The sequence below is a fragment of the Opisthocomus hoazin genome, chromosome 7 (assembly GCF_030867145.1).
Source record: "Opisthocomus hoazin isolate bOpiHoa1 chromosome 7, bOpiHoa1.hap1, whole genome shotgun sequence".
In the NCBI taxonomy this organism is placed as follows: domain Eukaryota; kingdom Metazoa; phylum Chordata; class Aves; order Opisthocomiformes; family Opisthocomidae; genus Opisthocomus; species Opisthocomus hoazin.
This window is the reverse complement of record NC_134420.1, coordinates 38,573,183-38,598,843: the sequence shown is the minus strand read 5'-3', so window position 1 is coordinate 38,598,843 and position 25,661 is coordinate 38,573,183. Positions and strand designations below refer to the sequence as shown.

Sequence of the window (25,661 nt, the reverse complement as noted above, 5' to 3'; positions counted from 1 at the left end):
ATTTTACAAGATGGGGTTGCCATAAGCTGAAGTTTTGATGAAGTTCCACTACTCAAATATGGAAAAGTTGAAGGTAACGTATTATGCAATATACAGATCTGTCAACAATTACGTTTAGCGGACTCCAGTTTGAAATCACATCTCCTGGAGTACTGAAATCCAACTGATTATTATAGGTAGCTGATCCATGAAGTTTTCTTTCTATTTCAGATTAAATTATCTCCTTTCAGTCATGTGTGTGTGTGTGTAAACACTTATATATATACTCATATATACTCTGTTGTTAGTAAAAATTTAAAACATATACACAGTACTGAAAAAACATTAGTATGAAAATGTCAATATCTCTACTGGTGGTCATGAGAGAATGTGGAAGCAAAAGCTATGTGGATTTTCAATGGGATCAGAATGTTATGATCTCACAGAAAATTTAATTAATTATGAGAAATAAAGGTGTGACTCTTGAAAGTACTCAGAGTGAACCCATCTTCATTTCCATTTTTAACCATTCAATAAATACCTTTGCTTTTTCAGTTGTTTAGGTCAAGAATACTAAAAAGTTACAATGAACATGACAGCAAATGATACAAGGAATCTAATAACGCTTTCTTTTGACTGATGGAGCAGCATTTTAAAATCTTACAAAATGTACTGCAAAGAAGAGCAATGAGTATGACAGACGGAAACAATCTACAGTGCAACTAATTTTGAATAATTAAGATTGTTCAACTTTGGAGAGAGCTTAATAAAAGGTTCATGGCAGAACTTATACAAGGCTATCATCATTTGGTAAAGTGGCTTTCTTTCAAAAAATCTTCTTATGATCACATATTTCAAATAATCTGTGCTTATTCCAGAAGAATACCAGTCAAGTGGCATTGTCCAGACTAGAAGGGAAATTATGTTTGGTCATAGGGAAAGAAAAACGTGGAAATCATTGCCCTAGACAAGGAATAAGTTATCTTAGAATCTTCAAATATTGATGCAAAGCAAAAACTTTTTTTCAAATCAAGATTAACTGGAAAGCTAATAGCTGTTAAATGAATAAATGTATCTGCTTATGCTACTATGTAATATCTGAAAACCTTGGAAATACACTGACTATACAGACCTAGAGTGAAAACCTGAGCTTACAGAAAATATTTCTTTTTCCTGTGACTTTAAAGTGGAACCAGATTTCAGTCTAAAATTTTTATCTCACTATTTAATATTGCATTTTTTTGCACTTCTTTCTGCTTAAAAGCCTATATTAAATGCATATTTTTGTTTACCATTCTTTTTAACCTAAAAATGCTCATGATTACACAGTTTGTTCTGGAATACATGTTAAAAACCTGCTGGATTAAGGTTCTCCAAAAATTTGTTTGAACTTTTGAGCCAAACTTTTGTCTAATCGCTTTAGACTAAGGTTAGCCTGTTCCTTTAAAGTCTAATGTGAAAGACTTCAAAATAGCAAATTGTATGGAACTTAATCTGTTTACCTGAAAAGGATGAAAGGGTTTGTGCTCCATCTAGATTTGAACTTTTGGTTCCACAGTGTCTAGGTATTTCAAACCAAAGTTTGACACCATTAAGACATGCCACTCATGATAACTCAGTCTTTCCTATGTTAATATCCTTGATAGAAAGATAAATGGATGCCTTGATAAACTAGCAAAAATATATTTAAATACTAAATGATAACTATGAACAAAAGTGTCTATCAAAACTGCCATCTCAAGCACTAGAGGTGTTATTTTCCTTTTTCTATTCACTCTGCACATATCTGAAAAAAAGTAAGTCACTAATAGGAGCATTAGTTCATTCCCTAATGGCATGCAAGAAAACTCCTCTTTCATTTATTACCTTTGCCTCATCCCACTTCCAAGGTAATCTGCTCAAGACTACCCTAGCCAACCAAACTGTGAAATAAAGCCAATGTACCCTATAACACAGGCAGCCCCACTTAATATTGTTCAAATTATTTACATCTGAAGGGCTGCGCCTGTCTGGATAGCTGGGCCCGACGCTTCTCTGGGCTTGGTTTCTGCTACTCACATCTGTTTCAGCTTTAGACTTTCACTGGTATTCTGCCAGCAGCCACAACTTTTTAATGGCTACTATAAACTACAGAGATTCATCAAATCTTTGTTGTACGTGTTAAAATTATAACCCCTTCAATTAAAATTTTGATTTAAAAATAAAATGCAGCATTATCTGAAGAAAAAAAATAAAAGGAACATTTGAAGAAAAAAAATAAAAGGAACGTTTGAAGAAAAAAAATAAAAGGAACGTTTGAAGAAAAAAAATAAAAGGAATGTTTGAAAGAGATACAACATTTTTATATGAGTGTTTCTTTGTTTAAATAAAAGAAAAACTAATCACAGGAATGCTTGTTAGAATTCTGCTGCATATTTCTAAGCGATAAAATACCAACATCCCAAAACATTTCCACCACCTTTTTTGTTTCAAATTTTTGCTCTCGTTAACTTTATATGTTAATTGGTTTGGCTGGGTTTCAAATACATCTTTACAAAGCAGAAATGCAAAAACCACCACAACATAACAGTTTTTCTAGATTTTCTACAAATACCTACAAAAATTTGTTTTAGAAAATAGAAATCGGTGATTACAAGAAAGCTGCACTTCTTATTTTAAGAGTTAAACTGTTTAGTTTTTCCTACTCTCTGTGTCTTTGCAATGTAGAGCAAATATGATGTGAATGTCACAGCCTCAATGCAGATCCTGCAAGACTAAGATGCATGACAGCAGCACTACACACTGAAAAAGTACAAGATCAAACACAGATCATGTTTCTGCACAAACTAGCCCGAAAGAGGGCAGGCCGTGGGGTTTACAGGGCCAAGCGATGAGAGGAGATAGAGCACTAACTTATGCCCGGGTCGAACAAACAACAACTGATACTTTCCTACCACCGTTAACCTTTGAAACTATCCTAAATATGGCACTGACCTAATCCAGCAATTTCTAACTGTAAGAGTAACTTATTTTGTAAGGGTTTTCATTGCCTTACAGCGAAAAAAAATGAAAAACAATCATCTTGTTCATCTCTGATTCTAAAAGGACTCTTCCATTTTGATGCAGAGATGTAAATGTAAATGGAGAAGTTTTAATAAGCTTTTATGCAGATTCTCTCCCTTAAGTCCATTTTCTACACAAAACTGCTTCAGTAAAAATAGCAACTTTTCCTTAACAAAAAAGACAAGCTTAAAATATGCAGTCATCATTTGCTGGATTTATTTTGGAAAGTCACATGAAGCACAAAATAAAAATGAAACTGCTTGGAACACTTAAGAGAACAACCCTTCCTACTTTATTTCCACTCAGTACCTTGATGGATAGATGAGTTGGGCTTCTGAGACCCTCTTTATAATAAACATTTTAAAATGTTTATTTTATGTCCCAGAGTGAAAATATTTTCAACTGGAGCGTTCCATTTTCCTTTGCTGTGCCTTGGCAAGCTGTGCTTTATTTCTACATCATTAACAGTATTTAACTCTTCCTTGTAGCTGTTAAATTGTTGTTATACAAGTACTGAAGAAAGTATTTATGTTATGGAACTAACAGATATCTACAGTTAAACACACAGTTCTGGAGAAGCCCGAGGAAAATTCACGCATAACTACAGACAATTTCAGAAAGATTTCTTTAGGACCCTTGCAATTATAAAAGGGAAAATTACTTTTGAGTATCTTTACTTTCATTTTTATTAAGTTATGAGGCTGAATTTTTTTTCTTTCTAATTTATGTAATTTGTGCCACAGTGTAAAAACTCTAAACGAATCAACACTATAAACCTAATTAGCAATAAGAAAACCTCATAAAGGTCACATTTTAAATGGCACTTTGTTGTTAGCAGAGCAAATGTGAAAGTTCCCAGTTACCTTCTAGATCTCTCTTCAGTTTCCTTAAGTCTTTTATTAGGTCTTCAAACTTAACTTGGGAGGCCTGGAAAAAATCCTGTGGCTCTGGTAAAGGAAAAATACTCTTGTCTGTTCCTGCTTCCTAAACAGACAAACAAACAAACAAACAGACCACTATGAAAACTGAATGCATTTGCAGTGAAATAAATAACTTTTTTTGAAATGTCATATTATAAAGCTGCAAAAATAACCTATTTTAAATAATTCTTGGTAAAACAACATATGTATCATTTAAGATGAAAACCTGACTATTCTGAGTGTTGAAACTTCCTTTTAGATGTTGTAAAGCAAACTGTACTCAATTTAAACTATGAAACAACATTGAGCTCACAACATTTCAGTTGATTTTATACTAATAAAGGTTTAGATAAGGGACTAGAAGTTTCTTAAAAACAGATAACGTGAATGCTGATTTTAATGGAACATGTGATCTTATGCCAGAAGTTTGTGGTTTCGCTCTCTCCCAATTCATTAAATATACACACACTTTATAAGCATAAATTGAAAACAATATTTATATATTGCCTGAAGTATTTTATACAGACAAAAATACACAGTTGAAGGTTTATGCAGCTAAATAAACCACATTGGTTAATGTCTGTATGGAACTCCTAAGCATATAACTTCTTTTTAGCACAGTAAGAAAAAAAATAATCAGAAGTAAACCAAAATAAAACAAAAACATTTACAAGGTTCAAAGCACTATGTCCAGTGGAAATTTAACAAGTATAAAAATGGTATTAATATGACATTGTTGTGTGTAAGCATATACTAGTGAGTTTAAAATACTACCTACGCACAGGCACAGGTCTATAATAATTAGAAAGCATTAGTTTCAGCATTATTAAAAAGGAAAAAAGAATACATATGTTGATACCCTGAGAAATGAGAAACATTACAGGCTAGATGAAGTTGCTTTTGTTATGAGGCTTTTTACAAGATTGGTACTTAGGTTAAAGTAATGACACTTAATTTTCCTGCTCAAAAAGAAAAGAAAAAGAATTAAAGAAAAAGGAAAACCACTACAAATCTACATATCTGCTAGTTTTTTATCTCCTTTACAGCTCAGTCCCAGGAGCTGTTCCACAGGCTCCTGACATACAGAACCTCCAATGTCAGAGATCATAGAATCATAGAGTGATCTGGGTTGGAAGGGGATATTCAAACATCATCTAGTCCAACCCCCTGCCATTGGCGGGCAAATGTCTTAACTTACTTGAATCTTACTCCTGAAAAAAAATACTCCAGACTACTAGCTCATCAATTCAATATCCTTAACTAAGAATCAGGGGGGCGGGGAGGGCAGGGCGAGAAGGAAAAAAAAAAGAATTACTTGTATTCAACCAAACATAGGGCCATGAAACATTACACTAGTCTTAGATTCAAAGATTAGGCAAAGACATCTTCTTACTCTCAGAAAGAAGCAATTTATACTTAAAATCAATTAACAGTGACTTTTTCATGTAGAAGCCCATAGTTCAAATTTACCACTCAAAAACTTTGGGCACTGCTGACGTCTACCAAAGGGCCTCATAAATGTAATTTGCCCAAAGCAGCAGCCACACTTCTTCCCTTATTTTCAATCTCTAACTTCATCCCCATCTGCTAACTCACCTATCTTAAAATACGGACCTGTCCTTGCACTGCCATGAGAGAAGTCACGCTTCTATCTTCCATTATTACCACATCAGAACAAGACTTACAACGCTACCGTAACCAGGATGCAAGAAGACAGGACTGGAGTGACCACCTGTCTAGTCTGCAACAGCCACAGGCAGCTGCCTGCAGTGGTTAGTTTCACAGTTCATGGAAAATTTTCCAAAGTCCTATCATAAAACCCATAGCAAATTTCAGGTCTCCTGAGGTCCACAACTCTTGTAAGAAAACAGAAGAAATGGATTTTATTTTTCCATTGGAGCTACTGTGTTCAGATTCTTAAAAAGCTAATACGAACCCATTTACAATCTCTTAAAGAAACCCACTTCTGAAGAGGCTGATACATCACATAAATCTTTTACCTTATCACAATGGCGTAGGTAATATATGACGACATAATCCACAAGATTAATACCACTATCCTAGGAAAAAATAATATATTATTAAAAATGTGTGATTAACACTGTTTCAGGTGAGTGAAAACTTACTCTACTTCAAAATAAATACATTATTATTTTATGTTGCTGTGAGAAATGGGACTCACAATATCTTCCGCTTTAGGATTACTGAGCAAAAAATCAATCTTAATAGGCTTGATTGTACCACCACTGGAACTAGAGCCTCTTTTGGTTCTAAATACTAGGTAAGAAAACATGCATCGGAAGAAGCTGCCCCTGTATCTTTTTTTAATAATATAAGGGATTACTAAATAATAATATTCACTTGAATAATAATACTAATTAATAACTTTATTATTGACTATGATATTAACTAAATATTACAGTCATCTTAGCTATATTAAGGTGAACTGAATTTCTTGATTCCTCTAGCCTCAGTTTATCTATCATGAAGATCTGAAAAAGGCATAGATATTTTTCATATTTTACTCCAAATATAAAACCAGACTGCATGTATCGAAGACTTGTATTTCATGCCCTGTTGCCCTGTAAATACAAATTTTAATACTTACTTTGCAGAATCACCATCTCCATAGTCCTGCACACAACAACTGTACACAACATCATTTTATTTTATTACATGTTATTGGGTCAGCATAGGCCAGATGAACTAAAGGAAAAGTGTAAAACTGTGACTTATACATTACAGGGTACTGTTCAACAACATGAAATAATATAAGGAATTATATCTGGAATGTCTTTGAAGTTTTTTTGGATGTGTCTTCATATTGTGTATTCACAGGTATCAGGACAAACATATGAATGTGAACAACGTCTGTTGTCTTCCTGTACAGAGCTGCCTCGCCTACATTAGAGCCTGCAGGATGTTATATTTTATTAATATCATACATCAGCAAAATTCTTAACTAAGTAAGTTTGTTGTGCAGATAAAGTCACTCTGTTTGTATAACAGTTTATGGAAGATGCTGTTGGCAGGTCTTCTGCAAAAAGGCACTGAGGTGACCCATGAACATTTGATTGCTTCTTTAGAGTAAAATACACCTGCTATTATACTTTCTATATGCTAAACTATCAAACCTATTACTTTGGTTTAAAGAGTATTTGAGCAGACAAAACACAGAGATTTTAAGTGTTTTAAGAAAAACAACTCTGTATAAAGTAACTTTTAGACTTATATGACAACAAATGACTTTTATGTGAAATGAGAGATCTTTGACATTGACACTTTACCTTGGCTCCTGGAATTCAGCTTACCTACATGCAATATTGCTTGCTGGCAATTCCCAAAAAAGGGAATAACTGGGCACAGGAATGATACCTTAGTGTTCAAATACACAAGACCCCGCATTCTTCTTCCTTGCAAATATGGTCTACCAATTATCTCTGAGGTTTCCTGTCTGTCTGTAGCAGCTGACCCTTTTGAGTTTTTATATATTTTGGAGGCTAGTCTAAAATAATAATATATTTATTTTGTCTGCCAGGAAATACTGTAATTATTTTTTAGCTTGTTTTGCTAAGGAACAAGTATTATGCAATTACACTGTACATCTGTCACTCCTTTTCATAACTCATAATTTTGGAACGTGTTGGCTAAATTCAGCCAAACTAGAAAGTCCCAGAGATAATGAAATTCTTACAAATTTATGGTTAGATAGGAGAGCGAGACTAAAAATAGTACTTCTACTGAAAAAAGTCAAGCAAAGCCCAGCTGTTTTACATTTTTCTTCATGTCAGCTGGCCAACCAACGAACACCTGAGTACTGGGAAACTTGGCCTGAATCTAGTCAACTGCAGCTTGTACTGTGTCTTGTCCATAGAGTAGGACTGGAAGAAAAGTGGTCATACGCAACAGCTGAACCATTGCAGTGAAAAGCAAGAATCTGCAACATAGAATAATTTCATTTGGAAAAGACCTTTAAGATCATTGAGTCTAACTGTAAACCTAACACTGTCAAGTCCAAATAAAAAGCTCTCCAGACATACTGCTTTCCTGACATTGCCTGTCTCAGAAATGCATTCCTACATACAAGAAACATAACTGGGAACAAATGGTTAAAATCTGCTTTTCTTATAGTTCAAGACAGCACTTCACGTAGGAAAAGAGGAAGAACATGAAAGAACAGGTTTTCTTCTCACCCTCCAAATCTGTACCAGCATCAGCAGAAAATACCTCCTATTCTTTGCTGCTTCATATGTCCTTATAGTGTCTAGGTACGCTTAGGCAGAGAATGACTTTGAGCAGTGCTTCCACTGCCTACATCATCTAGCACCTCCTCCTCTGCCCTACTGAAATAAGGAGCAGAGCAACCTCATCTCAAAAGGTGTTCAGAGTTTGTTTGAGCCTGACTTTGATCCCAGCATGACTAATGAAAAATGTGCTAGTGGTTCTCAATTTTTGACAAAATAATTTACTGCCTTCTGTGAACATTTTCTTCTGCATGCTGTTCAGAATTCGTGCTCTACATCTATTTAAATGCCAATTAAAAAAAAGACTGAAAATATCTTGTTGGGTCTGACACACCTCTTTGAAGAGGATTAAAATCCTATATATATATTTATTTCTTTTATGTATAACTCCTCAGTGTATATGCTACACTGAACCTTTAATGGTATTTTGGTCTTAAACCCGATTTTTAAATCATTTTTGCTCACACAAAGCTACCTTAAGTTAAGAGCAAAAAAAAAGAATGGGGACATTTACTGGAAAAGACTTCAGCAGTCTGTGCTCTCTCACTTCTCTCTAACCTACTGTAATTAAGTCCCTACTACTAAGAGAGACAAACCGAAGTTCTCACATAAGATAATTATCCTAGTAGTACAAAAGAGGAGAAATTGGAGATTATGGAAATATGCAGGACAAACTGGAGAATATGGAAATGTGCAGAAGAAAGAGGTGAAAAGTTGGGAGGAAAAAGAAAGAAAATGGTACAAAGTACGTTGCTCTCTCAAGCAAGAACAGTAAGAAATAAGAAAAGATTAACTTTTGACAGATGATGGAACAAAAAAGGTCACTTGAGAAAAATTATCTTTAATTAAAAATGAGTACTTACTCTGCTTTTGACGTCCTTCAGTTTGGGGAGTATTTCCAAACCAAATCCATCAGCTTGACCTCGGGTCCTATTCCCACCATTCATATAATTTCCAAAAGCCAGAATCAAGCCTAAAATTTCCTTTATACTTGTCATGTTCAGCAAAGCCTGGAAAACGGATACTAGTCTGCAACTTCCATCGGCACAAAAATTCTACTTGCTAATACAAAAAAGCTTTTTTTAATTTTCTTTTTGCTAGAGGTTTTGCTTCTTGTGTATTTTTACCCATGTACGGAAAGGAAACTAAAACTGGTAGAAGAACCAAATATTTCAGAGAAGCATCTATTAGACCGTATCTGCCCAAGATACTATGCTTAACTTAATCCATACAAAGCAAATGATACAGCATCATATATTATGTAGATGACGATGACAAAAAGATTAATGGAAGAAGATTACTAAACATTCTCAGTAGCCTTTAAAAATCTTACAGGCAAGGTGATTTATAATGAATTTGCATAACGCACAGTCAAATGGAGATGTGCTATTTTTGCTGCCACTAGGTTAGACCCCATCTGTCATATTCAGTCTGCTTCTCATTGGTCCCAGTACTCTGGAAATTCACATTTCTGGATCCATACTTAGTGCAGATATACCAAGGCTAGGGACTAAATTACTATGCCTCAAAACAGAAATGAAATCTAGAAACACAGTGGAGAACCAATCAATTATTTTCATTTACATATAAAGACATCTGCCTTTTCAGTCAATAATCTGAGGCCACAGGCCTAATTCTAAACTACGTAGCCTTATACTACACATTGGATAAACCAATTGTAGTGTGACATCCTCATAAGTAAACTGAGGACCATACCACTTTCCCTGTCTCATACAGAACTGATTCCTTATTTTATCTGCTTTGGAAAGGAAACACTAAGTAACTATTTTTATTGTTAGAATATGCAAAGAAATCCAAAGGGGTAGCGCATGGGTACTTCGTGGCAGCAAAGATAATCAAAAGCTAATTTTCAAATTGAAAAAAAAACAACCCACCACCCCAGTCCTGGCCAAGACATTATACCTTTAGGTCACTATTTCACTTCTGCTTTAATTCTTATTTCATTGTACTTTTCATGTTTTACTTGTTATAATTTCAAAATCTTGCCTTTAATCATTCACAGTATAGAAATCTTAGGTAAAGCTTGGTCAGGTACTAAAAACTCTGCAGTATCAGGGTTAACAGAAATGTATAGATACCAGGGGAAAGTAATAAGGTAATGAACGTGCTAGGCATCTATTGCTGACGGCATCAACAGTGATCCGCAAAAAAAAAAAAAGTTTACAAGGCCCTGTACTAAGCTAGTCTGCTATCTAATTTCTGTTTTATGGAGATTATCTGTTACTCTACTTAATGTGCAAAGTAATAAAAATCTGACATTAAAATAAAAATAATTTTTCCTATGTAGAGCATAGGGCACCACACAGAAGTCACCTTCCCTCTTTTCTAAAGTTTTTAGGAGCTAAAAACTTTAACATATTTTTATTTTCCTAAAAAGCCAATAACCAGGCTTGAGGTTCATCACTTGTGGTGAAAAAAGAAGCATGAATACTCTAAAATATATTTACGTTTTTATTTAGCTTTCATTAGGACTTACCTTGGAAACACGAGTTATGATATCAGCTTTCCGGTGCACTGATGTTATCCCTTCAGAGAAAACTGACTGGAAGATAATACACTGAGCTCGTTCTGTGAAGTTGGGGATCTGAGATAACTCATACAAAAATCTGGGGGAAAAAAAAGAGTTTTAATGAATCTTTATATTTCTTATCTGTGGGTACATAATGGATCAAAGATGTAGTATCATGAAATACACATATAATCTTTCCTACTTGGAATCAAATCTGACAGAAATTTGTGTTTTATATATGTGACAGAAATTTGTGTGTTACATTCTTTATGCTCAATGTGTTAAGAAATTCTATTAATATCAAGAAAAAGGCAAGACTATTTGTTATCACATTAATCCATTAACCCACTATCACAGCTGCATAGTAATAAATAGAAGAATCATTAATCTAGATCATAGGCTAAGAAAAAATAAAGAAAAAGAAACGGAAAGAACTAGAGAAACACTATTTACTGTTTTCACTCGTGTGTTTTTGCTTCCCTTAAAAATGTGCCCAGAAGTACGGAACTCAATACATTGCTACAAGGTTATTTCATAATACAAAACGTCTGTCAAAAAATTCCTTCTGATGCTCAGCCTCAATTCTGTTTTACTAATTTGCACTACTCCCCCAATTAAATAGCAGCATCTTTTACAGTAATACACCTAGCCGTGAGTTTAGCTCTAAAATACTTGCAGATTACATCTCTCTCCAGTCACTGTTCAGCAAAGTTACTAACTCTTTAGCTGCTCTTTATCTGTCCTCATATATACACTTTCCTTGGTCTATTCCAGCTTTCTTCCTGTAACTCTTTGGTAAATAAAAATAAAGCGAAGCATACTCAACAGCTCCAGTTCGGGTATCACAAAATGAAAGGATCTCAAAGGCATGAGTAATTCGTCCCTTTTCTCTTCTTCAATTTAAAACCTAGTAGCTTGGCTAAACAATAAAAGACATTTTAGCATTTCTTATAATAACAGGGTTTGCATAATTTGCTTTGGGGGTTTTGAGTCCAGGATTTTAGCGCTACACATCCTTTCTTGAAATTCAGAAACAAGCTGTCTTTTGCTCTAATATCAACTTAGAAACATTCTATTACTCTCCTCTCTACAGCTATCCTTAGATCCCCCTTAATGCGATGCCGTAAATATTCTTCTATCTCACTGAACTATGGGAAATTTTGTGAACCATCACTAGTTTAAAATATTATTAAATTTATTTTAATTATTTAAGCCAATACATCTGATTTCTCCAAATTATTTCCTTTTCATAATAAATAATGCCATTACCTTCAAAAGTGCTTTACAAATTTCTCATGCATGCAATGCCTTGCTGAATACATAGTGACTGTCTAAAAAAATCAGCAAAATGCACCTGTGGCTGGTGTGAAATACTACATTTTAATTGGAATACCATTTTTTCCTTTCTTTTCCTTTCTTGCCTGATGAAAAAATCTATTTTGAGAGAAGGATTGGGGAGGCCCAGCTTGGCCCTTATGCTTAAGCAGTGGGAAAAAAAGAAATGCCAAGCTGGTATTAATAAAAATGCTTCCTATTGGGAATGAATGGTATTGCCAGGAAAAAAGAGCATACTTCGCACTTTGTGTGAGAGAAACAAAAGAAAGAAAAACTCAAACCGCTTCACTGAAGTTCTAATATAGATACATTTTCAAAGTTTAAATTTAAAAAGTCAAATGACACATATTTTTGCCTTCCCTTGAAGAGAGAACTATCTACAACAATGTTGGTCATCAGAATACAACATAATTGTGCTGAGAGTTGAAAGAGCATCAGCATAAAAAGAAAACTTCTCCAGCTTTTGGAATTCAAAGTATTCAATGTAAATATCCAGCCAGAACACTTGAAGTCTATCACAAAAAGGAATCTTAGTGACTACCAATGTAGTTACTAAACACAAAGTCATGGCATGAATCTGTGGTTATCAAAGATAAACCACCAGTTCAGGTGGACAAAACTTCTGGAGAGAAAAGAGGGTAAAGAATATTCTCAGTTCAGACATTTTTGCAATTTTAGTCTGAGAAAAGTATAATTTTGACTTAAAGTAATGATGACATGACTGTGACATAGCTTTCTGATGGGTTTCTCATTGCTACATTTACAGCCTAAAGTAAACATAGACAATTTGCTATTTATCTCTGTGAGGTCCATTTTACTCCTCTCCTGCAGAAACTGTAAATAAAAAATGCGTTTATTTGAGAACTTTTATCCTACCAGAATATTGTAGTAAAGGACTTTAGAGTACTTTCAAGTCAGGCATACTACCATGTTGTTAGTGTAACAGAACATTCTTTCGTAAGATAGATGAAGACGGTTGATTCTGTGGAGCTAAACTAGTTATCAGTTGACATTTATCCACATACGAAGAAAATAAAATTTAGAAATAATTATTGGGGAAAAAGGTGTATCCAATCCTGCAAGCTTCTAAGTACGCTAGCAGGATTTAAAGTGAAAACAGAACCTGGTCTTCAAAAGAGAAGCAAAAGGCATTACTTGGACAGCCATTATCAATAGCTCACTACTTCCTGAATTCAAACTACATACAAAACAGAAAATCTCAGTACTGTATTTTGCTAGTATTTCCTTCATTAGTATTTTTTTCACAGTAGAGAGGACTTCACAGAGATTATATTACAACTAAAAGGGTCTTGGATACTAGCTAAAGCATCTGTATCCGGCTAGCAAAGCCTCAAATTGTGGCCAATAAATCTTTATCGTGTTAATGAATATTAACATTTTAACAACTATTATCATGAAGCACAATCTAGGGTGAAGGTATTGTCATGTTGCTGTCATACTTACAGTTTATGCCAACAATAGCAGATTTAACATGCCAGCAAAACAAATCTAAACCACATTTGCAGGAGAGCACCAGTGATACCACTAAAGCTTTCTATTTGCATTTAAAAATGGCAGAGGTTTCCCTTCAGTGAATTCACCTCAATGGTTTCATTATATGAATGCCTATTGCTAGTATTTGCAACCATCTGATAAACAGTCTAGTTTGCACTTTTGTTCTGATCTTCATTGAAGAAAATACATGACGCTTAAGCCCTCTAGCAAATATGTTTGATTACACAAACTATTTGAGCACTTGTCTGTTTTTAAGCTTTTATGGAGTTAATATGCATAGTACAGGCCCAGAGAATCTCCAGTTCTGCATTTAGCTTGACTTAGAGGCTGACTTAGACAACAAAACCAGCAGCACCTGATCTACTATCATCAGCAAATTATTTCACCCTTGAGGCAACATTTTAAAAAGCTAGTTTTCTTAACATATGTAGTTTAATAATAGGGTATAAATGGGATAATTAAGACTTGCAGACAGAACACAAAAAGTAACAATTCTAGTGTTTGTCTTTGACACTACTATTTCACTCTGAATGATCAGGCGTAACTGCTTTATTTACAGTTCTTTACTTTTAATTATGGAACAATGATAGCATAAATCCAACTTTGTGTTTAATTAAGATCAACTATAGTTTACAGAAACAGACAACCTTTTATAACTCCACAGCTCTAGAAGATTCATATTCCCCAGAACACAAAATGCATTAATATTTATTTCACTCAGACATACAGAAAACAAATTGCCAAAGATTCAAGCTCTGGAGAACATCAGCATCACACAATGTATTCTTATGCCCCAAGCCAATGAAATGAAAGCCATGGATATGTGACACAAGAAGCAGCTACTATATACACTTTACAGATACCTGTCTTCTGAAGTCTCACTCAAAAATGATAGCCACTCTTAATCAGGAGTAAGAGTGACAGCCTCATCTCTCAACACTATCCTATTCCCTAGTGGACAGTCACAGTGAAAAAAAAAAATCTGCTCTTCAACACTAACACGTTAATGGGAAAAACAGGTATGAAAATGTAATACTGACATCAACCAATCATACACTATCTCTGCTGTTTCAGTTCTTCCTCCCCCTACCCTTTCTCACACAAAAGGCCACAGAAAAGACAAAAACAGAGAAGAGGAAGGAAGCAAGATGGCAGAGAGGCCTCAGGGCAAGAAATCTGCCTGTGATTAGAAGAAGAGGATGGAAGTACAAAGGGGAAAGTAGCAAAGCTGCAGAAGACAAATACCACTGTTAGGGCAAAATCTGAAATGAAATGCATACACTAAAGTAAAACCCAGGATTACCATTCTGCTCAAGGATTCTTGTGATTCTCACATTGATCTAAGGTTTATTACAACAGAAGGAGCAACACTTAAGAAGTTCTTCATCCTAACAGTTGTCACTGCCCACAACAGTCAAAACCCTCTGTTTATGTAACTCTTTCAAACAATCAACAACGAAAACCATTCTGGGCCTGCTTTACAACATATTAATTTAGCCCTAAAAGCTCTAAGGGAAGGATAAGCCTTTTGCAAATGTGAGAATGGGAACAGAATTTTTTCTTGATTCAAGGCTACATATTTCATCAATTCTAGTGGTCCAAGTTGATGTAGTAAAACCTGTCACGTCTGAAAAAAGTTATGAGTTAAAGGCAAAGTTTACTTCATGCCTTGAAATACACAAAAAAAACTACCTACCAAAAATCAGGTAGCAATATCCCTTTTAACATATCAGAAAAGGACTGTAATATATAATGATAAAATACTACAAAAAAAACCCACAAACTTACTGTTCTGGTTTATCCAGAAGCTTCAGTTCCTCCTCTTTTGAAGTCTGATAATATTGCTTGATTTTCTCCAGTTCATCATTTTGTGCTCTCTAAATGAATTAACATACAGTAATTAATAACAAATTAGAAAATTACTAATTTACCTGTTTGTCTGCAAGTAACAACTATATTTTTATTGGGAAACATTAAGCGAGGCATAAAGATCCATGACAAAATCCTTCAGTACCTTGCACTGCCATTTACTGCCAATGGCCACAAAGCAGAACATCCTTGTAGAGCACAGCACTGCAAATATTGCTATAGGGTGCTTCACACAGTTTAGGTGGGAGAGGTAGCTCTGATATGTCTGCTGCCAAGTGTAAATGTATTCTTTCATGCAACTGCAGAGTCACACAGTTCATGAATGCCATATACTTAGTCTACAGAGCAACCTGAATGAGGACAGCAATGCACTAGCCCAAGTTAACTGTTTTAACCACTTATATCCTGAATGGCAAAAATTCAGCATGTTAGAACAAAATAGGCCTTAAGTAAGGACAGTATTTTTCAGGCAGTTCAGGAGCGAACACTGATAGATGTTACACTTTTTGTTACATTTTAACCGTTTAAAATTTCTGACATTTAAGAACTAAGTCAATAAGAGAAATAAGCATGTCAATGCATATTTTTTAATGTTACTTACTTTGTTATTGTTAAATTCCCTAAAGACTTTATCTGTATAATGTCTGTAGTCTAAAATGACAAGATAAAATGAAACTTTACTTATTCTGTGTCTAAAATACTATGGTGATTAGCCACAGCTTTACCCCAGCTTACTTACATTTTCATATAGTGCTTCCAGTGTTTCCAGATCTACTATAGAGTCATCAACACACAGTATAGCTGTATAGAATACAATCACAAATTAGATGCTAGAAAACATACTTAAAGAGTTCAATTCTGTTTCCTGATAAATCTGCTAAAGAGATCTGACCTAGCTACAGGACATATTTGTATCCAGTTAATATTTCATTATTTTCAGCACTTTATTTTTGTTCTGACTTCAAATCACAGCACTCTTGCAAGAACTTAATACAAACTCTATCTCAGGAGAATAGAGTTCTACTTTTCCTCTCAAGTATGCCCAGCAAAGATATGACCTGCCAGGTACTCAGCTGATTGCATAGCTGGCCAGGCAGAAGAACATGAGAACAATTGATACTAGATGCTGAATACCACAGAATTCATGGTAGCTTAGAAGGCTGAATAGGAAGGAATTGAGAGTTAGGGCATTTAGGTCTCCTTATGTGCATAGGAGATCAGGGAGATACGGAAACAGGGAGATCTGCTTGTCTTGGGGCTAGCAATGTTGGGAAGTAGATAGGCAGACAAACTTGCAAGATTCGCAAGTTGCAAATTTGCAAGCACAGAAGATTGCGCTACAGATTTTTAAGGTATTTTCATAGAGCAGCTCACATTTGAGTTAGCCTTATCCACTAGAAAACTACCCACATGACAATTTCCAGATAAATACTTTTAAATATCACACAGACACACCTAAAGTATACTCTTCAATGATTAATTATGCCTCCTTCCCAAAAATGAAAAGTCTCAAATTGTTTCCTATCTTAGTTCCAAATGTTACTACATTTGTAATATATGGCATTAGGTGTTTCCAACATTCGCAAATCCCATTACAAGTTAGGCAATGTATTGGGACTCTTCTAAAAACTAAATAGGATTGGTTCACAGTGGTTTCTAATGGTCTCTAATGTTAAATTCCAGTAAGCTAAGAGATGCACAACCAAATAGAAATAACTTTGGATGTTTAATTTTTCTGAAACCAGCATTTCATGAAGATTCATACTGGGACTGGGCACAATTTCTGAACTCCTGACTTACGTTTAAATGTTAGTGGGATCGTTAATCCCAGAAGAATCAAGCTTACGGCCTCTACCAGTTTTCCACAGAACGAGTGACTCATCATTAGCTAGTACCTGATAACTTTTAATTTCAACTGTATTATGTTTCTTCAAAGGAAACTTGACTGCTTGTGACTTGACAAGATTTTAAAAGCTCTTGCTGCATTTGCAATCCATGTTTGAAAGAGGCAAGGCACACATCTTTAAATAATTATTTAAAAGTAATAAGCTTTCGCCTGCTCTTCCACCTACCCCATGATTTTACATTGTGAAATTAACCAGCAGGCTACTAAATTTTCTCTGTGGCAGGCTAGTTAATTTTATTAAAAGGTCCAATGACATTTAGAATGCTTTAAAATTTTGCCTGTCAATTATGATTCCATCTGTTGACATTACACCTTGGTTAGAAGTAAAGAATTATACAGAAGACAGTACTGGTAGAAGAAAAAGCAGTATCTCCAACCATTTTTGTCCTGTTGGAAAGATTAAAAAAAATCTCAAGAGTGTAACCAAATATGAAGCCCAAACAACCGAGTTTGACAAAAATTTTTGTCTAAAGAAAAATTGTTAGAGATTGAATCTCTGAGATTATCTGTTGGGTCTTTTACAAGAGTTCCATGAGTTGCATTATCTTCTGTATTATGCAATGAAATTTCAAAAGAACCTAAGATGCCAGAAAATCTATTGGAAAATGGTTCCACAGTCCAGTATATTTAATTGTCAAGATTTTAAAAGACACATATGTAGTTCAAAAACTTCCCCTTGTGGTTTCACTTTCATCCTATTTTAGAATATTCTGAAATCTGCTTCTAAGCAGAAATTTATTTGTCCAGAGTTATCTAGAAAAGCAACATATTGGGGGTAATTTGAACTCATACTAGAAATGCAAAACATGTAATTAATAGTAGATTTTTTAGGTATAGAACTATTACAATGAGAGGAAATAGTTTGAAAAAAAGAAAACTTTAATAAGAATATCAAGATTTGTACATCTAATTGGAATTTTCAGTCAGGGATTTGTCACAAAAAAGGCTCCAAAATCAGAAAGTGTTTTTTAATGCTATATTTTCTTGTCCATGTTTCTGTACTCAACACCAGTTACAACAAATCAGCATTGTTTTGAAATCACGATAAACAAAAAATGTTTGAGATTGAACTAACAAAATACAGTCTGATAAATTAACACATAACAGAATTAAAAATAATCAGTGTTAAGAGACTTTAATATAAATTATTTTCTGTTATGGACAAGTACGTGACTCTATAAAAGTACCTATAAAATATTTTCTGATGTACTTGTGATACAACCTGTTCTGCTATTATTGGCAATGTTCATGCACAGGCTACAGTTAAAAATCTAGCCATATTACTCAATTCAATAACAGCTGGACATCTTAGGATGTTAATGTAAGTAGACACACTCCCCAAAAGTCAGATGTACTGCCAAAATCCATGCAGACTCCTTTATTTCACCTTTATGTATTTTAATATTTTTCTCTTTGTCCTTATATCTTTTCTCATCCAAACTGATAGAAATTGATGCCATACACATTTGGAGCAGAAGACAAAAAAGAAAACATGCAGAATTATGAAGATTGGCCCATTTTTTAAAAAAGAAACACTGAATTTGGAAAGTTGGAAGAAATCCCCAAATTCACAGGTGTCTTAGTATTCTTCATATTCTTCTTAAAATACGGCATGTGCAATACATTCGCAGTATGTTGTATAAATTAACTTGAATAGGGGCAGTTGAAAAACCTCTATTACACTAGATCAAAGAAACTTATTAATTTACTTTTCATGTAAAGTTACAAGTAACAAAAGCTTCTTAATTTTTCTGTGAAAGACAAAACCCAGTTTTAATCATATGTATATTAACATTATTAAAAGGAATAAAAATCTTGCTAAGATTTTCAAAATGCCCTTCCTGATACAGTGAATTTAACTGTGATACTCTACTGCATTAAATCTCATTATATCAAGACTCACATAAGTGTAAGTAATATATGTGAAGTATCATATATCTACAAAAGAGGCTCCAAAACAATTAATAGCTATTACGATATCAATCATCATTGGTGGTTTTTACTTTTATCTCGCTTTCTAGTTAGCTGTCTTTCTTACACTGTCAGTTCAGTTAGAATATTTCACCTACACCTCACAATATGTCGAAAGGAAGTAGACTCATGCTGTGAAAAGCTGGTAATTTTATTGGGTTCCTCTACCTTTAAAAATCTGTTACTTGGCCAAGTCTGGTTTCTGAGATCCTTTTTTGCAGGGAAATTGAGGCAAACATTTTTATGTGGCCCATGGTGTCTGCTCACAACAAGAAGAATTTATATACACCAGGATCATTAGTGCAGGGTTGCACCCATTAGGATATAATAACCGTCAGCTAGGACAAAAAACAGATCAGCATCACGCATTCAAACTAACAGGCATGCATAAAAATACTTGCCAACTACATTTCACATACTAAGAGTATTGCTTCGAATATAAACTTGTACCAAAGGTTTTTAACAGACTCACTTTTAAAAAATTAATTTAACTGCTAAAAACAGATTCCCTACTGCACAGATTTTTCACATACTCTGTTTTATCACCTAAAAAATGTAAACCAAAGAAAAGCTGAGAATTTAAAGCTTACTGTGTGCAGTCTACGTAGAACTGTAGGACTCTGAGGTTAAATGTGAAAAAGATACTTCTCTCAACCAGCTTACATACCAACTGTCTTAAGGCTGACCCTGATAGACAGCCTTACTCCTACTAAACACTTTTTTGGCTAAATCAGTATTTAAGTCCTGCTGACAGAGCTTATATACACTGAGCAGTATCAAACCACTTAATGTGACAAACTATGAAATATGAAGAAATCACCTTGACTGTTCCCTAATGATAGAACAGAAATACGTTATTTAAATAAAAAAAAGCTTGCCAAAGGTACATTTATTTGCCCCGAAAATACTTCATTGTTTATGTAGTACGTTCTGTTGAGTAAGGCTTGATTTCATGGGAACATGAAGCCCATCACTGGGAAATTTAAATTAAATTGTGACTGATCTAGTCAACTAAAAAATGACAATGCTTGTTAAATACAAATCCCTACTTGGTAAAACTGCCTAAAATATCCAAATTGCTCTGGTTTACTTCTGCAAAATTGACATGTTCTAAACTTCTTTAAAGGATTTCTCCAGTATTTAACTATCATGCAACACATACACAAAAATTAAAATATACTTTACAATGAAGCACCATGGGCACAATGTAGGTTTAGAAAACTAAGAAAGCTCAACTCCTGCAAGAAGGCATGAGCAAAAGACTCTGGCACTAATGTTAACCTACCCACAAAAGGCTGGATGTCCAAGGCAGATTCACAAAAACTTATGTTGTGAATTTTCCAGAACAAAGGAAATAACTTTAAAAAAAAATAGTTTCCCAACTTCTGACACAGGTATGCACCTATCTCTATACTTCATGCACAGTATAGAGTATATATAGAATGCAGACGTAATATTTTGTGTAGGTGGAAAAGCCACACAATTTTGGAACAACTGTTTTTAAACCTTTATAAACTATACTTTCATCCTGCAAAATATTTTAGTCGAAATCCCAATAAAACACTTTTCACATGGTGCAAGTAAGAAATATTCCAAAGCATTTATCTTGATCCAGAAGTATTTCCAAAATATAATACAGAAAGGAACTGTGAAACTGTTTGTGCTGCATGATATTGTTAAAACACAAATTGGGATTCAGAAATTCTGAGCATGCTAAGGTTTGCAAATTAGAGTTGCTTTGGAATACTTTGCCTTATGCATACCAAACATAGTCTTTCAGATGCTAAGAAAAGTGCCTGGTTAACAATGATACTGTCCTCTAAAGCTTAGATGTGCCATAAACCATAAATTGCACTAAGACAATGCAACTTGTTTATATAACTTCTGCTGCCTCTCATGAGAGGAAGACCACACAGAAATCCCAGTATGATTAGATACATAATATAGAATTAGAATGATTATTGGACTGATCATCAGTCTAGGTGATCTAATCTACTGTTCACATTCTTTCAATTATTTACTCCAACATGTTGACAATGAAGGGCAAATCACAAAGTTGGAGAAGACCAATTAAACACTTTCCAACTGGTTGACCGACATTGTACAACAGTATCATAATTGTGTTCTTTCTAGAACGTCAGTCCCCTCCTACAATGCAACACAAAAAATTCTGATGCAGAGTGGCGTGATAGTTATTTGCGTTGCTCACCAGTAGAATATCATTACTGTGACACTATCATAAAAATATATTCCACATTTGAGGAGCAACCAAAAACAAAAAAAACCCCAATAATGAAGTGAATCTACAAAAGCAGATGGCATGAAATAGGCTTTTTAACAAAATCCATTTTAATCAATTCCCGTCTAAGTGTGATCAAATGCATTTCTTGAATATTTTCAAAGCTTTATGTGCCTCTGCATAGATTATTGACATTGTTGGTGAACACAAGAATGTTCCAAATGCACAATAAACATACCAGGTCCCCATATGTGCTATTACACTTTGGCCAGTGCTACTCTGATTTAACAAATATGTCTGAGACTCCATTTAATTGCTTAAAACCTAGCAAAGAAAAACAAAAATTACTAAATTAGCATTGGAAATAGTCTCAATGCCAAGGATCAGCGTTAAATTCTCCCCTTTGCTGTATATATAAGCTAAGTTCTGTCAGCGCTGCAGTGCTACAGTGTTAAACTCTTGCCTTGGTAAATGTACTAGCAAAGCCTGCTGCTGCTCTGTATGGAGAAATACAGCACTTTATTGCCACAAAGAGTGCAATAAGCTATAAACTGTGCATCTGGTGCGATCTACTGCATCTCACAGGTTTGGTCCCTAGGAAAACATACCAGCACGTGAGACCATCTAGTTAGTGCATCCTGATGGAAATCATGAGTGTTCAGCACTGAACTACTTCCAGCAATGTTCAGAAGAACTACTGGTTCCCCACAATTTTAGTGGCAAAATGCAGGTGCTACGGGGGTAGGGAGGGATTCAGGAGAATCAGTCTTTTGGACATTGGCATCTACATTCTAACTACATCCCATTTTCTGTAACTAAACTTTTAACATCTGGGCTGCCCCACAATTTTGCCAGTTTACTCTTGAACAAAGACCTCAGTAGCTCATAGGAAGCAAGCACAGATGATGTACGCTGCAGAAAAGAGTATTTATTAAGTGTTTTCCCATATACTGTTATTGCTAGCTACTATATTGGGAACTGCCGGAGGGACTGGAATGTCGCCCTGTAAAAAGTCGGGACCAGTGCCCACAGAGGGTCTTCGTATAGTTGCAATCAGCATTCCTATTAGAAACATAACTGAAACACCTCACTGTGGAGTTGTAATAGTTCAACAGCAAAGCCACATAAGCAGTCCTGAGCCGCAAGTTTGTATCTCCAGCTGTAACATTTCAGCCGAACAATGATAGGAAAAGTAAGACAGAATGCATTAATGTGAAATGGAGATTACTTCTCTAAGTGAGTAGTGTTAAAGCATGTTCCTTATCTAACAGCTGATCTCCACTATTCCTGATCTCTTCTTTATAAAGCTTTTAAAAAAATGCAGGGATGAAGCCTTGAAAATAATCTCAAAACTATGTACAATTTGATTATTGTTATTTTATTTATAGGGACAATCTTTTTAGCAAGGCCTGTTGTGACAGAACAAGGAATAATGGTTTTAAACTAAGGGAGGGCAGATTTAGACTGGATATAAGGAACAAATTTTTTACAATGAGGGTGGTGAAACACTGGAACAGGTTGCCCTGAGCAGTAGTGGAGACCCCATCCCTGGAAACATTCAAGGCCAGGTTGAATGGGGCTCTGAGAAACCTGATCTAGTTAAAAGATCTCCCTGCTCACTGCAGGGGGTTTGGGCTAGATGACCTCTAAAGGTCCCTTCCAACCCAAAGCATTCTATGATTCTATGATTCTATTCCATGATTTTTAAATATAAATACAGATCTTGCATAGCATAGAGACAGGCAGATTTACTGTCGGCTTCTCCTGCTCAGGAAATCAGTATCATTAATAGTGGTCTAATCAGAAACTATATTACCCTTTTGAATACCAAATTCACCAATAAAATTTGTTTATGTACTCAGAACATCACAGCACCTAGGATTTCACTTCCTCTCCCACCTGTTAAGAAACCTGAGTATTAGTACAGGTGCAGCATGACAATGTTAACTTTCGAATGTTTCCAGGGATGGGGCATCTTCCACCTTTCTGGGCAACTTGTTTTAGTGTCTCTTCACTCTCACTGTAAAAAAATTCTTCCTTCTATCTAGTCTAAATCTATGTCCTTTTAGTTTAAAAAACCATTGTCCTACCACTACACGCCCTTGTAAAAAGTCCCTCTTCAGCTTTCCTGTAGACTCCCTTCAGGTACTGAAAGGCTGCTATAAGGTCTCTCTGGAGCTTTCTCTCCTCTGAACAGCCCCAACTCTCTCAGCCTTTCCTCATAGAACAGCTGTTCCAGCCCTCTGATCATTTTTGTGGCCCTCCTCTGGACCCGCTCCAACAGGTCCGTGTCTTTCCTCTGCTGAGGACTCCAGAGCTGGATGCAGGACTCCAGGTGGGGTCTCACCAGAGTAGAGGGGCAGAATCATTTCCCTCGATCTGCTGACCACTCTTCTCTTGATGCAGCCCAGGGTGTGGTTGGCCTTCTGGGCTGCGAGCACACCCTGCCAGCTCATGTCCAGATTTTCATCCTCCAGTACCCCCAAGTCCTTCTCCTCAGTGCTGCTCTCAATCCCTTCAATCCCCTAGCCTGTACTGATGCTGGGAGTTGCCCTGACCCATGCACAGGACCCTGCACTTGGCTTTGTTAAACCTCATGAAGTTCACACAGACCCATTTCTCGAGCTTGTCCAGGTCCCTCCATATGGCACCCCATCCTTCAGGCATGTCAACTGCACCACTCAGTTTGGTGTCATCTGCAAACTTGCTGAGAGTGCACTCGATTCCACTATCTGGGTCATTGATGCAGGTATTAAACAGTACTAGTCCCAATGTGGACCTCTGAAGGACACCACTTGTCACCAATCTCCATCCAGACATTAAGCCTTTGACCACTATCCCCTGGATGTGACCATCCAACCAAGTCCTCACTCACTGAACAGTCCACCCTCCAAATCCATATCTCTCCAATTTAGACAGCAGGATATTGTGGGGGACCGTGTCAGAAACCTTACAGAAGTCCAAATAGATGACATCCATAGCTCTTCCCTCTGCTTCATATAATACCAATACTAGCCAAATAATTATTCAATTTTACATTGTCTTCTCCCTAGATTGTACTCAAATACAGCAAGAATTTCAACTTCTCTGCAAAGGATAAACTTCACTCTCTCAAACAAGCATGCATGGGAGATTCCCTTCCTGAAGTGTGACAGCTGGCTCATTATCAAATGCAAACCGAAACATCTGGGTGCCAGATATGGTCACTTGTCTATTTTGCACTACTATCTACAGAATATGCTGTGAAGCTATGTAATTTGAGAGGGTAATCCTATAGATGAAGGATTTGCACAGTATTTTAAAGAAGGATGTAATTTTTCTTATGATTACTCTTGTTTTTTCTACAATTTTATGTGTATCAGTATGCATAGGGCAGTTCATCTGAGGACAGTTTTTCTGTATCTGTATTTCTGTACCTGCTACTGACAGTAGAGTAACCAGTACACTATACATAGACAGTAAATTCATTTGTACATGGCTTTTCAGCAGACATGGTCAGAAAAAGTTGAAATAAAATTATATATCCTTTTTTTTCATTTCCACTTTCTTTTGCTTCAAGTTTCTTCATTCTCTGTTGCAAGCTGCCAAAGACCATTAACTTTTCTCTTCCCTGTCTTTCACATACTGAATTATGCAATGAAAATTGGCTTGAAAAAAGGGATGAGTGCTTAATTTTCATGTCTCTTAGAGGTAACTCTTTGTAACTTCACTTTATAAAAAAAAGTACTTTGACATTCATCACTCAGTGATCATATGCTTTTTTGGTTAGGTGTTGCCATGAGCTATTTAGCTTATTATGATTTTTTTCATTCAGTACATTGACGATAGCGGTCTTCAAAGAATTTGTCAGCTGATAGGGAAGACTGCACACAGATTTAAATCAAACAAAATACTAGGGGATAAACACACACTAAAAGAGAAACAAGCATCGTTCTGCTGTTGTCTTCATTATACTATGCATTTCAAAAGATCCTGTCTAAAGAACAGGTGTTTCCCCTGAGTCTGGTGAACTGTGTTTTTTTCCTTAAGATAGTCTGCACACAGATCTTGATTAGTCACTCATCCAGCTTTGTAATATATTTTAAAAAATATTCCACCAACAGTGTTCCCA

At 35.4% G+C, this 25,661-nt stretch overlaps 1 protein-coding gene across 1 annotated transcript in view; it reads right to left on the bottom strand.

Moving 5' to 3' along the window:
* The window catches only part of LOC104326957 (formin), a 143,447-nt gene that overhangs the window by 50,785 nt on the left and 67,001 nt on the right, over window positions 1-25,661 (bottom strand). The window contains exons 7-12 of the mRNA XM_009931799.2: window positions 16,174-16,235; window positions 15,354-15,442; window positions 10,683-10,812; window positions 9,049-9,195; window positions 5,942-6,001; window positions 3,885-4,005 (exon numbers count right to left, since the gene is read on the bottom strand). Coding sequence (XP_009930101.2) covers window positions 3,885-4,005; window positions 5,942-6,001; window positions 9,049-9,195; window positions 10,683-10,812; window positions 15,354-15,442; window positions 16,174-16,235 — 609 coding nt within the window. The remainder of the gene's footprint in view (window positions 1-3,884; window positions 4,006-5,941; window positions 6,002-9,048; window positions 9,196-10,682; window positions 10,813-15,353; window positions 15,443-16,173; window positions 16,236-25,661) is intronic.